Consider the following 16,635-nt stretch of genomic DNA (forward strand, 5'->3'; position numbering starts at 1 on the left):
GGCATCCACACCGTTAGGTGTAGTTAACAAAAAATTAATCCAAAACACTGATGGTTGAGAGGTCACCTATCCATCATACTCACATCTATATATGCCAATCTAATGTCTCATGTAAAATTGAAGGACGGGGACGCTAAGACACTACAAGTAACATAAACAGAAGCGTCCAAGGTAGTTGATTTCTCCCGGATAAGGAGGAGGATTAGATCGGAGAGACGGGAGACTGTTAGCTACGATTGAGCTTTCCATCTCACATCTGCTCGTTTTCGATCGGCGACCAACCGAAAGCCATTGCGCGTGACATCGCAAAAACTCGGGCTTTATTAACTAGCGGCGGCAGCATACATCGTCTCTGACGGGAATCTCATCCTGCAAGTGTCCAGGAGAGAAAGCAACGTTGTTCTACTCTAAATGGGTCCCTGCGCATAAACGCATATATGACAATGTCACGATCCTGTCTATATTTCATCAAGATTTCCCTTTTTCTTATACTCGAAACTTTTTTTTTTTGGCGGGAATGCTCGAAACATCGCCGTTTAATAGGCAATCGTTGCAAGCGACTGAAGTGGCTGGTAAACATAAAGTCGCTGTGTTAATCATGTTAGAATCTGGTTTCAAAAATATCAAGGTGTAGACAGATATTACAGTACCTAATACTCCAGGCAAACCGAATGGAGTATTAGACAAAGGCATTCTAGACTTTATTTCATTTTAGTAATAAAATAAAAAATACCGCAGTTTTCTTTTGCGGATAAAAAAACGAATTTGCTATTGATCAGGCGCCTGAGAAATAAGTATTTCTCAGTCGACGTGTACGGACCGTCCATTTGTTTGCTTGCACGGAGATTGGTGCGTTTTCTTTTTTCCGTGTGTTGTTTCGGTGTGGGCTGTTGTTGGGGCCGAGTTTGTCCTTCACGATGTGGGCTTTTGGGCTTTTTTCACGATGGCCGGTCGATAGCGTGATGGGAGGGATGCGTATTCTTATCGAGAGATCTGTTCCACGAAAGGGTATTCTTCTCCAGAGACCAGGTCGGGAGCAGGGTCGGGAGGGGAGGCAGAGTAAGAGGAGCTGCATTGCCTAGGAGCCGCTGGGAGTTACGCTCCGTCCTCGCTGATAAATCCCGCATCCAGGTAAAGTTCTTGCCTCTTCTTCTCGGTATAATAGGTCGGGAGGGGAGGAGATGGTTGTGCATCTAGGGTTTGTTTTTTCTTGCTAGGGTTGTATGCGGCGGTGGGATGGCTGTCCAGCGGCGGCGATTTTTATTTTATTTTTGTGTGGTGTTAGATGCATCAGTTTTGATGGAACTTTTGTATGCTGGCCATGTCACTCGGGAGGGGGGCAGTGTTTTTATCGATTTTTTTTCTGGAGTGAATGCCTTGCATATTTGCTCTAGTCCACTGTCCACAAACTTTAGGAATTAACACATCAACTTATGTTGATTTTATTTCTATAACACCACATGATAGTAGTGAGCATGTTTATTTTGTTTCCATCAATGTATATCATTCCAATATGGTCATTTTACTGTATGATTTATAGGTCTGTACAGAGGTTCAGCATGTTATCATACACCTAGCGACAAGTTATGGGTGTCTCATTTTTGTATTGGGGCTTTGCAAGCTTTTTTCCATTAAGTTTTGTGTGTTTTCTGTGTAGATATCATGGCTCGTCGTTGCAAGGAGCGCAACGATTGAGTTCGATGTATTTGGCAGACACACTGATGTTTGTGTTTCAGCCTTCCCAATCCCCATGGCTGAAGGGTGTGGCAACTTTGCGGTAATGAAATTGTTGTGTCTCCACTATTTTTAATTTGGATGTTTTTTAAATTCCTTTTCCAATGTTTTTGTTAAGCAGGTTGTCCCTCAGGTCTTCAAGGATCGCCTAAATGATTTCGCCGAGAATTTCCTTGTTGTCATGGACTGCCATGAGTTCAAGTATGACTTGCACATCCAAATTGGGAACGACGACACTTTGCCGCCCAGTGTTTTTAGGCAGGATGTGTTTGTGTTTTGTTCGGGTTTCGAACGCACGCTTGTTTTGGGCTTTTTTGTGGGCCCACACGCCGATTGCATATAATGAGCAGACGAGGAGTCCTGGGCTCTCGGAAGTGTCCTCTTTGTCGATAGAGGAAGGTGGAGGGGGACGGGTGCGGAAGAGGAGTTGCATTCTATGTTTGTTATTAGTTGCATCTTTCCTCTAGTAAAACAGGCACAATTTTTTGTATTAATGAAGGCGTAATTTACTATCAGTCATGCTCTAGTAAATGCCGCTAGTAAATCATGTTTTTTTTGGCAAAATGTTAATCTGAATTCAGCCAAGAACATGTTCAAGTTTTCATCTCTAACTGGTACCATGGGTGGGGGGGGGGGGAGCGTGGAGTTAACAAATAGCGCTACCGTTGGAGATTTTTATTCGGGTTTTTGCAACTCTTTGTAATGGAGGTACTATATTTTCTAGAAAATGCAGTCTCATTATCTGTTTATACCCAAGGTACAACATCTGCATTAATTGTGCCATTTTATTTTCTACTTACAAGGGACCTTGTCAAGCGAGCCATGTAAGATGAAAAAGCGAACGACATGAATTTCTTTTGCATTAATGATTTGCGTATCATGTAGCAAAATTAATCCAGTTCCGTACAGATACAGATGGTCAGTTGGCAACATCGAGATCAACCATGCGAAAAGATTTTGTCAAGGAAGCTAAGTCAAGGAAATGTCATGTTTAGTTGTTTGTGTCATGAAGAGCTTTAAAATAGCTAAGCTAAATAGCTTTTTGGAAGGGTTCGGTGGACTTTTTCTGTACGATGACCTATATCTTCCCAGGCCATGCTTGTTTAACCCAGCAGCTATATGTAATTTTCCAGCTATGCCTAACTTTTTTGGTGTACTGGGGTTGTAATAGATGTAGCCTTTTGTGCTAGATATAAGGATTATGTTGTTTCCTATGGGGCCCTGGTATGTGATATATATAGTGGAACAGAATATGGTGCCCTTTTTACACATAATTATTTTGCTGATGTGGATCAGTTTTCACACAAATTTGAAGTTGTTTTTTCTTAGGCCCGTACGCTCGCACACATGGCCGCTCTGCACAACATGTACAACTTATCATCGTCCATCATGTGTCCCACATGTGTTTACCTTTTCCATCCTTTTCATGTACGACTTGGACATCATGTGTCATGTATGTGCAACTTAGTATGGTTCAAGAGAGAGACGAGTTGCACGACATCTATCAATATGCGCATTTTTGGGATTTTTATTTGATGAGTTGACTTTTCAGCTTTTTCATGTATGACTTGCACATCACGTGCCCGCATGTGCGATTTAGTATGCTCCAAGAGAGACGAGTTGCAAACCATGCATCAATATGTGCAACTTGAACATCTGTGTTCGCATGCGCAACTTAGTACAGTCCAAAACAGTTGAGTTTCACAACATGTATTATTATGTGCAACTTAGTAAAAGGAGGTTTTTGTTTGATGAGATGTCTAGCCTTTTCATGTGCGACTTGCACATCATGTGTCCACATGTGCAACTTAGTATGGACCAAGAGTGAGAAAAGTCGCATAACATCATGCGTGATTAGGGATTTTGTTTTGATGAGTTGACTTTTCCGGCCTTTTCATGTACAAGTTGCACATAATGTGCCCGAATGTGTAATTTAGTATGGTCCAAGAGAGAGACGAGTTGCACAACATCTATCAATATGCGCAATTAGGGGATTTTGTTTTTTGAGTTGTCTTTCCCAGCTTTTTCATGTATGACTTGCACATCATTTGTCCTTATGTGCAACTTACTATGGACCAAGAGAGAGACGAGTCGCACAACATGTATTATTATGCGCAACTTAGTAAAATGAGGTTTTTGTTTGACGAGTTGCACACAATGTATGAATATGCGCAATTAGGGGGATTTTGTTTGATGAGTTGTTTTTCCCAATACTTTCATGTATGACTTGCACACCATGTGTCCGCATGTGTAACTTACTATGGTCCAAGAGAGAGACGGGTCGCACAACATCTATCAATATGCGCAATTAGGGGATTTTGTTTTATGAATGTCTTTCGCAGCTAGCTTTTTCATGTACGACTTGCACATCACATGTCCGCATGTGCAACTTAGTATGGTCCAAGAGAAAAACGAGTCACACAACATTTATCAATATGCGCAATTAGGGATTTTTGTTTTGATGAATTGACTAACTAGCTTTTCATGTACGACTTGCACATAATGTTCCTGGATCTGCAACTTAGTATGGTCCAAGAGAGAGAGATGGTCGCACAACATCTATCAATATGCGAAGGGGGAGAGGGCTCTGCGATTTTTCTCATTGACCACCTGGAGGTTGTCGCCGGTGAGTTTTCCAGATAGACTCGCAAGTGATTCTGCTCCTCCCTCACCCGAACCCTAGCCGTAAACAAGTGGTACGCAAGGCGTTATAGGTTCTGTCCGATCCGGTTCTGATTTTTCGGGATTTTTCTGACGTTTTTTGTGCTTCAGATTTCTGCGGATTAAAGCTTTGCATGCTTGTTTTTCTACTCCCTCCGACTCATATTACTTGTCTCAAATTTGCTCAAATATGGATGTATCTATGTTCAAAAAGCGTCTAGATATATGTAATATTTCAACAAGTAATTCCGACCGGAGTGAGGAGATTAATTAGGCAATTGAGTAAGCAAATCGGCCAGTTGGATTTTTTTTTGAGAATCTGCGAGTAGGAACTTTGTGAGCTGTTTTATTTGGATTTCGTTGTATTTTTAGGCGCTAGTAGGAACTGAACTCATTGAGTTTTTGGGTCCGCTGTTGAGTTTTCGTTTTTATTTTCGATGGAAGGAGGCAAGATGGACGAGATTCTAACTCCTGGATGGGATTCTACCTACTGGTGTTGTATGCTTTTTCGATTTGGGCCCAAAGCACAGATCCACTAGGATATAAAATAATTACTACAGGAAAAACAATAAAGACCAATGCAAAAGAGCCAACAAGCAGCAGAACAAAAAACCCCGATCAAAATAACGGAAAAGGAAAACAAACAGCAGTGCAACTCCCCTCTACTGAGAAATAAGAATTTCTCAGTCGACTGGGCAATAGCCGAGCCAAAAAAATATATATCGCAGTTTGTTCTCCGTCTCTTCCAATTTCCCGATTCCCCTGCCGGCGGCCTTGCCGCGCCGTCGCATCCGACCTGCGCGCGCTGCGGCCGCACCACACTCCCAGCACCGCTCGGCCGCCGCCGTCCGCCGGGCACGCGCCCCTGCTGCCGCCGTTCGTCCTTCCGATCCGCGTTGCCGCCGCCATCCCAGCCAGCGCCCGCCGGCTTCCCCCCTCTGACTACTCCGACAAAACGCAAAAAGAAAGGAGCTGCTGACGATTTTACCCTCATTTTTAAATACTCCATCTCAAAACTCCGTGCATCTAAATTAGGGTATCAAGAAGTATCAACTAATCTAAGCAGTTAGATCGAAAAAATGGACGGTTTAAATTAATTTCGGGCAGTGTAAAAGAGTTCTACTAAAAATGTTCTAGCCTATTCCTCGATACATCTAGTTAAGAACTTCTCGAAAAAAAAGAAAACATCCATTTTCTGGACACGGCAGGAGAAGTTTAATGTAAATTATATGTCATGGGACTCATCATTTTCCTGCTAATTTCCATCAATGGCCTCCACAAAGTAACCAAGTCTTATTTGTGTTGCTGGGGCTTACACGGGGAGCGGAAAAGATGAGGTAGACAAATGGATGTTGGTAGGTGCTGAAGACAAATGAGTTGTGTTTCTGTCCTGCAAATGTCCTATGTCTCTATTCTTACGTTCCAAGCGTCCGTTTATTCCTGTGAAAACCCTGTGCACCAAATGGGGCGTGGTATGTTCTCGGGTCCTTATCAATGACAAAAGTTGTAATTTCCAATCAAGCACGGTTTAAATATGGCATGACAGATTGTTAGAACATGACAAGACAGCCTGTGCTACAGTTTTTAGCCTCCCGTGATCACGGCTTGAACCGAAGTACAGTACTCCCTCCGTCCCATAATATGAGACACGCACGCATCCTTAGATCGTCAGTCTAGCTAACTAAATATAAATTAAATAATAAAAAATTTATATCATTAGAAAATTCTTTCAATAATGAATCTAATGATATATTTTTGTTAAAAAACATACATATTTAATTAATCAAATTGATAATCTATAAATGCTGCGCCTCCATGAGAAGAAGGAAATAGGTACGTAGGTAGCGTGTTGGAAGAATCGAGGCCAGAGACCGAATAGCCTGAGCTTCTCAGACTAAGAAGGACGAAAAGCGAACCAGTCAAACGCAGTAATGAGTCAGTCATATGTAAATGCTTTTCTCCAACGGCTGGACAAAAAACGTGGTTTGCCTACTTTTTACTGCATGGGCACAGGCATGAGACGTGGCTATGAAAGAAAAACAAGTCTTGACGAAAACAAGCATGGCCAATAGGAATACAGAATGAGTAAAAGAGCAAAAGATGCACTCAATCGCATAAAAAAGGATCATGGATCATGATGCACTGTGCCCTTGACGAAATGAATCAAATGATGCAAGGTACTCTCACCGTTTCATAATTCTTGCTTCGAATTTGTCCAAAAATAAATATATCTATATTAAAAAATGTCCAGATACATGTAATACTTGGACAAGACTCATGAAACGAAGGGGAAGTAGCAATGTGTTGCGTGCCTAGCTCCATCTCAATTCATGTGGTGACATTTTGGGAGCGTCCAAAAGTCGCACGCTCGATGGATTTCGAATGGAATATTGTTCTGTCGGGTTGCGGCCGGGTGGTCTGGCATTGATTTCGTCTTCTTCTCTCTCTTTTCTCGTGTGCCCAACATTCATTTCTCCACTTTTGATGGGTTCACAAGGTTTTAACGTCCGTTGAGTGGCGAGAGTCGAACGTAGGTACGTAGGTAGTAGCGTGATGGGTTCACAAGGTTCTGGCCTTCTGGGGCACACGATGGAGACGGAACATTCCATGGAAAACGGAGACGCAGACTTGAACGCAGGCAGCCTATGATCGAGTAGCAGTGTATAGCACAAAAGCACTCCACTGATCCTTGGCCACAGCCTGCGTTCTGAAAAGGCTGGGCATGGCGTTTTGTCCGCATATGCGTGGCCACGTCCCGGTGACCGGACAACCGGTGCGCGCCGGTCCTAGGCAACTGCAGAAGGCATGCGCACGGGTCGAATGCACGTACCTGCCGTGTACGTGTGTAACGTGTGCCGCGGCCGCTGCTAGCTTTTTTTCTTTTTCTTTTTTTTGGACAGCGCGGCACTGCTAGCTTGTTGCCGCGGCTGACCTTGACGTCGGGTTCGGCTTTGGCGCAGCGCACCCGCCTGCGGCATGCGCTGCTTTTCTGTTTTTTAGGAGACCCGCGTTCCTTTGCTTTTTTTTTTTTGAGCAAAACACACGGTCTTTATTGCTCATGCCTCATGTTCCCCTGCTTTGGCTCCCGTCGACTGTCTTTCCTTTGGGGCCTGTTAAGGACTTAAGGGGGACGCGGCTTAACTGAAGAGGTGGGCTAGACTTGGAAGGCCCGACTAGAGCGGACGCTCAATTCACGCGGCCTATTTTTGTCCTTCGGGCTGGCCGTGGAGACTAGCGTACGTGGGCCGGTTACATTCCGTTGCCAGCATTTGCCTCAACTAGAGACTCCCCTTGCATCAATTTAGCGATTAAAAAAAAAAAACTTGCACCAATTTAGCTCACTCTTCAACATGTCATGTACTCCCTCCGTCCCAAATTAACTGATTTATACAAATCCACGTCAGTTAATTCGGGACGGAGGAAGTACTAAGATAATAGAACTAGCTTCCCTAAAGAAAAGGATAGTAGAACTAACCAGTGGCGTAGCTAGGGGGTTGCCGGATGGTCCATGGACCACACTGAGATTTTTCAATCCTTTATATAACATAGTTAAAAAAAATCAAAACATTAAAATAACTAAATTGTATGAATATTTTCACTGTTGGACCACCCCGGAAATTTTAGCTGGCTACGCCGCTGGAACTAACACCTCATTAGACTCTACGGATAACAAAAGTTTAAGCACCAATCAATCATTACATTTTGGAGCCTATATGTTATGTTGCAAAAATATCCTTAGGTATTCTAATAAGAAAGAAAGGTATGGTACATATCAAAAATATCCATAAACATATTCATCACTAATACTAAATAGAGAAAATTGTTCAATCACGCAAACAAAAATGTCTAACCTGCATTTGTTCAGGTCATACTACCTCAATAACATAGAACTATTAATTAATTGAACAAGAAAATGTTACAAAAACATGAATAAATCATCACCATGACAATCTCACATATCCAAATATGTCATGAATTGAATATCTCATGACGAGGAACAAAAACATGACGCGCATCAAAGGCATGGATCTTATATTGAAAATTTGAATTTTCCAAACTGGCGTTGAATGTCTTAGCTGGCACAATACTGGACATAGCTGGCCAATTGATATTTGAGTTTGTGTTCTCGAGATGACCGTTCAAAAGAGACAATCTTAGCTGGTATCAGAGCCAGATAAAAAGCCTGGAACAGCTTGGCTTGCAATCTATAAAATCCCAGAATTTTCCCATATTGGAATGTTAAATAAAATAATTATTTTAAATAAAATATTGGCTTTGGAAATATTTTGGTTGTGAAATTCTGAAGGATTTCAAAATTTTAGAACTTATTTAAAATTTTCCACACCATGTTTGAATATTCAACAAAAGAGTGGATTAATATGACTATCCAAATTATACAACATGGTTGGGAGATTTATATAAGTCCAAAGTATCTTATTTGGAACCGTTTGCATCCTATGATTTTATTAGGATTTATCTTTGCATCTTAATAAATCCTATTTTCATTTTGGAAAGATTTATTAACATCCCAAATTTTCAATTTGGATGCCATGACTATTTGAGAGCATCGTTGGGATATTTGAATCGATTAGAAATGCTTTCCAACATTTATTTAAATGTTAAAGAGAGGGAATAATATGACTTTCCTGATTTCAAGGTTGGAAACATATTTAATGATTCACCTATATTTCCTTGATTTTTATTTTGTCATGTTCATTTTGATTTCGAGAACAAGTTATCAAATATTCGAGAAGAGGATAATATGACATCCTCACACGCAAATGCTTTTCCAACATATAATCAATAATTGAGAGTAGGAATAATGTGACTTTCCCAAGAACATATAGTTGGAAACATTTGCTATGGTTTCGATGTGCGTGATTTGGTGTTAAAATCAATTCGGACAATTTATTGGACTCTAAAATATTTATATGGTTTTATTTGGATTTCAATTGAGCCTTAGTTGAATTCCAAAATTATTTATGAACGTTATTTGGGTGCAAACTATTTTGACAAAGCCCATGTTGGATATTTTGATTTGATGAAATTATCTTGAATTTTTCGGAGTTCATATGGTATTTTCAAATGCCATATTTGAATCTCTGTGATTTTATTTGTATTAGAAAAGGCCATAAAAAGCCTAAACCTATCTCTGGGCCAAAACCCATCTTCTCAGCCGGCCCCATCTTCCCTGGCCGCAGCCCATTCCCCTCTTTTCTCTTTTTCCTTTTCTTTCTTCTTCTTGGGCCGAACTTCCTCTCCCTCTGTTGTGGTCCACTCAAGCCCCATCCTTCCTCCTGGCCCAACCTCACCCGAGCGCCCAGCCCAGCAGCCACAAGCTCCTCGTCCTCCTCTCACATGCACACGACCAGAAGGACGCGTCCATCTGCCCGTAACTGCAGCCATGATTCCCTCCTTCAATTTCCTTCCTTCCCGCACGTTTTTCTTCAAAAAGAAAGCACCTCATCAATCCCCACCATCCCAGGAGCCGATTCAGTCAATCAAGCAACCGTTTCCCCTCTTAATCGCCTTTTCCAACTGCGCTGCGCCGAATGCCGCCCGTCGACATTCATGCCCTGATCTCCCTCCTCGGCCCATATAAGAAGTTTCCGAGCGCGTTACTTCGATCCTTTGCCTCTCCTCTCTTACACCCATATGAAAATCTTTGCCTCTAAACCCCTGTACAGCTTGGTACACCGACGTCCTTCACCGCCGGTCGCCGCCACCATTGTTGAATGTGAGCTCTCGCCGAAAGTCCGTTCTTCAATTCCTTTCCTACCCCTTTGGCAAGGTTATGCGAACAACCATCGACGTTGGCCACGTCTTCCCCGAGGACATGCCGACGCCACGCCCGGAGCTCCGCCCGTCGCCGTCCAGATGCCTCTCTGACCGTTTCGACCGCGTCAAGATGTCTGCCTCGATGTCGTGCACGTCCCTAGCCTCCTCACCGACCACATTGACCCTGCCGACGACTCCTTTGCCATTTTCCGAACTCCGGCGAACTTCGTTTCGGTGAGAAAACTTTCGGCATGATCTGTTTTGATTAGCCATGTTTAGAAGACCATATCTTTTGATCTGTGAAAAAGCCCATATCTTTTGATCTGTGAATCATTTTCGGCCTACTATTTTTGGTGTAGTTAGATCACGTCCTCCTCTATAGATCAGATCAGATTGTGTACCCCGTATCCATCATTTTCAGCACCGCATCTTCGTTGGAAACTGCTATTCACAGCTTGTTGCTTCTGGATTAGCCACCTTTCAAAATTCTTATAAATTGTTCCATTGATCCGTTTGGTTCCAAACCTTCTGTGGTTCATCATTTAGATCCTGCTCTCCACATTATTGTACTTGTTGCACAATTTAGGATTCATCTACAAAGGTGCATCTTCAATCAAAAAGCGTATCTGTTAACTGCCAGAACTTCACTATTTCAATTTCAATTCAATCCTAGCCTTTTGTCTAACCTTCTAATCTAGATTTTCTTTGCATCTATCGTGTGTTTATGATCTGATCATAGCATGTTCATGTATTTAAACTCATTTAGATTAGTTCTCCATTCTCTAACTTGTTCCAACAACTTGGAGATTCATATCAAATCTTGATATCGTAAACCCTATGTTCTTGATCTATCTTTTCTTGGTTTGGGTATCACTAAAACAATTTATGTAAGTATATTTTCATACCTATAAGTTGCATCATGAGATTTAGGTCATTGTTAGCCTCGGCATGATAATAAACTAGAGCTAATAAAATCAACTCTCATGTAACTTAGTCAATTAGCATGTATAGTTGTGTTAGCATTGCATAGATGAATTTGATGCATTCAAATTAATTACTTTATTAGTTAAACTAACTAAATAATAGTAGCATATCATGCTAGAACAACAATTAATGTGATGTTTTAGTATAAATCATGTTCCCTTAAGATCCGTAGTGTGCATGATAGTTTTGTCATATTGTTGCATATCTTGTATTAACATTAGTTGGATCGTGAGATGTGCATTGTCCATGTTTTCATAAATACAACATGTGGGATACGAAGGGTATAATATTATTTCCTTAGTTATAATTTCTTTCGAACCATTCCCATCCTTAGACGTTTCTCTGCGATGAGTTACAGCACCTTTCTATTAGATTGTCCTTGTGGATCTGTCATTAAGTTTTGCCTCACATCGCCTAATAGGATGAAACCGGTGGAAAATCGAAGAGTGCAACATGACCTTTGTTTCATCTTATTAGTTTTCTGTCATTAGAACCCTCTAGCACCAGTAACTTTTCAGTAGAAGTTAGTATCTTTGATCTGTCTGAATCTGACTAGCCATCTTTGCAAGCTCACATCTTTTTATCTGTCTTCCCTATTAAGCCAATTCCTTCTGGAATACAAAGAATAGATCACCCTCTACACACCAATCCAGATTGTTCACCTTGTTCAAGTTCTTATTCAATAGTGTATCTTCAGTTGAAAATTGTATCTGCCGCAGTTGGTTACTGATTAGCCACCTTCGGAGACTCGTATCTGTTGATCCGCAGTTCCAAATGAAATGATTCTTTCTGTGTTGACAAGAGTACACCCAAGTCTAAATTATGGACTACTTTTTACACCTTCTAATTTTTTTTTCAGTAGCCCATGATCCGTAGAACTCTGTATCTGTTAACAGCCATGCTTCGTCCATCCAAGCTCCAATTGTCCCCTCGCCTTCCCTAACCTATAGTTTTGAACCTATCTTTTGTAGTAAAGTATTTGTACTATGTTTTGATAATATTATTATGTCTTCCATGCTTTTGCATATTGTTGTTTCATTTGGAATTCATTTGGAGTTATCGAACATATTGTTTATTATTGTTATTCGTTTCTTCACGATAGATTACTCGGAGTGCGATTGTAGTGATTGTGTGTCGTTTAAGAAGAAGGCTTCAACAATCTTAATCAAGGCAAGTTCACTTTGATCATAAATTCCCATTACATTCCTTATTTTTAAATACTTATGCACTAGTGTTGTGTAGTTTGCATTGATAGGGATATTATTCGTATCTATGCTAGTTATATTTTGTCCTAGTAGAGTAGGATACCTGTGCCATTAACCTTGCACCAATTGCCATCGTAAGTAGTTGACTACTATGCTATGTTAGTATACGTGGGAGGGAATCTCAATTACCATGAAACTGATATTGTGGAGTATTTTAGAAACCTGGCAAAAACAACTTTAATGAATCATCCTGGGTGGGCTGCTTTGAGCTTTTGAGATGTCAAGTCCATTTCTATGGGTCCCTTTGAGTCGTCTCTCCGTGGATTCGGGGAGCGTCCATGGACGTCTCCCCGTGGATTCGGGGAGCGCTTGCGTCACAAATGTGGAATGCCACCCGGGGTATCCAGAGACTAGACTAGTTTCCTGTTTGGTAGCTTCCAGTACAACCACATGCTAAATGGGCTCTGGCGGGATTGGGTAAGTTGTTTGAACCTAGGTCCGGAGAATTGTACGGAGGTAGCATGTGTAGGGGGAGCGTGATTCTTCCGTGGTCTGTGGAATGGCTTCTGAAAGTCTTGTAATCGATGCCGTTGCTACTCTACCCTGAGGACAGCAATGGATTAACACGTCGGTTTCTTGTGGGTAAAGTGTACAACCTCTCGAGAGTGTCAAACTAAGTAATTAGCCGTGTCCCCGGTTATGGACAATTTTGAGCAACTAGATTTGGGAGCTATAAGAAATGTCTCACTCATTCTAATTTCTTAATTAAACGAATGGTTTAAACTTGGGTTAGGAGCATTGATGTGTCTACTCAATGTCCATAGATTAATAGGGGCATCAGTGTTTCTACCCGGTGTCCATTAGTTAACATTATGGTAACATTCAATTGTAGTAGGTTAAATTATGCTCGCTTCCACGCAAAAAGCCTGAACTCCACGTTGTCAAATATTGCATATACTTGTTAGGTCTGTTATAACCCTTTGGTGAACTTGCCAATACATTCAATGTATTGGCCCCCTAGTGGCTGCAACGTTTAAATTGCAGGTGAACCAGGTGAAGAGTGAGGTACGAATTGTTAGGGTTGCGAGTGTACATTCCAACATGTTTCGACTATGGAGTTTTTATGGGACTCCTGTATCTTATGCCTTCCGCTGCAAGATTTTATTTTATTTTGAGCTAACCCATGAGATTATGCAATATGTAAGGTACTATTAAATTCTAGATGAATGCGATGTAATTATGCTTTTGACCTTTGTATCTTGATATCACATCTTGAAACTATGTGTGCTAGCGAGTCGATCCAGGGACTAGCACTGTAAGCACAGAGATCGAACCCTACCCGGGGGCGGTCGCTTCACAATCAAATTTGGATTAATTCTGGCAACGTACAAAACTTTTTCCAGCCTATAATTATGGCAATGTACATTGTAGAGGAACAAAAACATGACGTGTATCAAATGCATGGATCTTATATTGAAAATTTGAACTTTCCTAACTGGCGCTGAATGTGTTAGCTGGCACAATATTGGACATAGCTGGCCAATTGATATTTGAGTTTGCGTTCTTGAGATGACCGTTCAAAAGAGACAATCTTAGCTGGCATCTTAGCCAGATAAAAGCCTGGCCTGACCAGCTAGGCTTTCAGTCAAATTTGGATTAATTCTGGCAACGTACATAACTTTTTCCAGCCTATAATTCTGGCAATGTACATTGATGAGGAACAAAAACTTGACGTCGTCAAATGCATGGATCTTATATTGAAACTTTGAATTTTCCAAACTGGCGCTGAATGCAATATATAGCTGTCACAATATTGGACATACCTGGCCAATTGATATTTGAGTTTGTGTTCTCGAGATGACCGTTCAAAAGAGACAATCTTAGCTGGCATCGGAGACAGATAAAAGCCTGTCCTGGACCAGTTTGGCTTGCAATCAAATTTGGATTAATTCTGGCAGCGTACATAACTTTTTCCAGCCTATTTGCATCGAAAATTTAGTCATCTATCGATATTTTGTATGAAGTGGGATTTAGTTGTGTTACTTACCAAAATTTGACGTTGTCCTGCCAGGCAAGCACTATATCACGTAGCAAAACGTGTGTCGAGGCTTTCGCCAATGGTGAGGCTCTGGCCTCAGCTTGTTTGTTACCAGAATTTGATGTTACTTTACCAAATATAATGAGCATTACACATGTAGCAAAGTGGTCTCAAGACTTTGGCGGATAGTGCAATCTTTGTTACCAACAAGTGGCGTTGTCTTGCCGATGGAGCACTATACGGTACCGTGTAATAAAGTGGGTGTAGAACCAGTAGATGCTTTCGGCAACAGCGCCTCGGCATGTTTGTACACAAGTTAACGGCGTGAGCAAAACGCCCAACTCAAGGCACGGCAAGTCGCAAGGGAGTCGGTTGTAAGAGATATTACAATTCCCAAGATCACCGCGGCAACCAGCAACAGAAAGGCAGGCACAGATCTAGAGGGACATGCATTTGCCTGCTAGCCTGCTAGGAGACGGCCCGGTGGGTCCCATCGAACATCCGGGAGAACACGACACAAGGAAACAGATCCTAGCGATCTGCATTTGTGACTGACACATGGGGCCATGTTCTCGCCAGGCCCAGCTGCTACCGCCTGACGACGGTCCCTCCGTGAATGAAGGGAAACCTGCCTTTACCTTCCCTCGAGATAAACCGAAAGCATGCCTTTTGGTTAGAGAACAACCGGGCTAATAGCGCAGGTAAAGAGAGAGAAATGGTCGGAAAATCATATCGTGTCCAAGAGATTCGCGTCGCGTGGTTGTTAGAAGAACCCACCTCTGGCGAGGAGCTGGGGGCGACCTCCTCCTGCCTATAAACCCCCCCAAACCCCCTCGACGTTGTTGCGGCAGCAAAGAAAGAGAGTCGGGAATAGGTAGTAGCGCCACCAAGCAATTGGTTGTATTGGTTCCTCAAGGGGGTAGCATTAGCAAGGCAAGCAAGGATGATCCAGAACGGCGTCGACGACCCCCTCGCCCTCTCCCTCGGATCCATCTACTCCGCCGTTCCTTCTCCGCCGCCTGCGCCTGCGCGCTCCATCCGCCGCCGCCTCAACAACTCCGCGCCCAGCCAGCAGCAGCCGGAGCCGCCATCCGACGGCGCGGCCGCGGCCGCGGACGGGAGCGCCGCCCCCGCCGCGCCGCCGCTCCCGTGGGCGACGGAGCGGCCCGCGCGGCACGAGACCCTGGAGATCCTGCTGTCCCACGGCGTCACGACCGTGGAGGGCGAGGCGCGGTGCAAGCGCTGCAACTGCAAGGCCACCGTGGCGTACGACCTGGCCGCCAAGTTCACGGAGGTGCGCGACTACGTGGCCGCGCACCGGCACGAGTTCAACGACCGCGCGCCCGAGGCCTGGATGAACCCAGCGCTGCCCGACTGCGCGGCCTGCGGGGAGAAGCGCTGCGTGTCGCCCGTGATCCCCGACGACAAGGGCGAGATCAACTGGCTCTTCCTCCTGCTGGGCCAGCTGCTGGGCTGCTGCACGCTCGAGCAGCTCAAGTTCTTCTGCAAGAACACCGGCAGGCACCGCACCGGCGCCAAGAACCGGGTCCTCTACTACGCCTTCCTGGAGATGTGCAAGCAGCTCGACCCGCGGGGGCCGTTCGACGATTCCGTCGCCAACGGTAATGGCTTCCTGCACGCCTGATCTATCGCTCTCGCTATGGCTACCGCGCAGATGGACTTCCTGATATCATGGTGTTTTGTGTTGTTGATCGATCTAGTGATTTTTTGGGTATGAATAAGATAGATGACGAGGAAAGAACAGTTTCTGTCGATTTGATTTAGTTATCTTGGATCATTATGATTTGGCAGACTCATTATTGTAAGTGGATTTTACCGAAAAGGATTATTTATACTGCAGTGAAAATGTAGTGTGACTATCATTACCGGTCTTGTTCTCTTGTTACGGATTTATCTGGCTTTGTTATTAAATTGGGTGCTGTATTTCGGTTTGGCTATTTGTTATTTAGAATGAATCCCATGCATAAGTATTTTTCTAACTCTCTAAGAGAGGTTTAGTTTGCAATGTTGTGTTGATTTATTTTATAATCCGCCGTGAAAACATGTGTTAAACTTATTTTATAATTTGGCATGAAAAAAAATTGTTAACCGAGAAATAAAATACTCACTCCGTCCCAAATTAACTGACGTGAATTTGTATAAATTTTTATATAAATCTACGTAAGTTAATTCGGGACGGAGGGAGTATTTAACACATCAGGCAAATAAGATCAG

The 16,635-nt window shown here is 42.8% G+C and overlaps 1 protein-coding gene across 1 annotated transcript; it reads left to right on the forward strand.

Annotated features, from left to right (window-relative positions):
* Positions 1 to 962: 962 nt before the first annotated feature.
* LOC100839294 lies at positions 963 to 16,283 on the forward strand. The gene is made up of 5 exons (XM_010235191.3): positions 963 to 1,059; positions 1,541 to 1,557; positions 1,658 to 1,777; positions 1,856 to 1,984; positions 15,275 to 16,283. The coding sequence occupies exons 1-5, from the start codon at positions 963 to 965 to the stop codon at positions 16,043 to 16,045; spliced, it is 1,134 nt and encodes a 377-aa protein (XP_010233493.3). The 3' UTR covers positions 16,046 to 16,283.
* The last annotated feature ends 352 nt before the right edge of the window (positions 16,284 to 16,635 follow it).

This window comes from Brachypodium distachyon, chromosome 2 (genome assembly GCF_000005505.3).
Source record: "Brachypodium distachyon strain Bd21 chromosome 2, Brachypodium_distachyon_v3.0, whole genome shotgun sequence".
NCBI classification, from domain to species: domain Eukaryota; kingdom Viridiplantae; phylum Streptophyta; class Magnoliopsida; order Poales; family Poaceae; genus Brachypodium; species Brachypodium distachyon.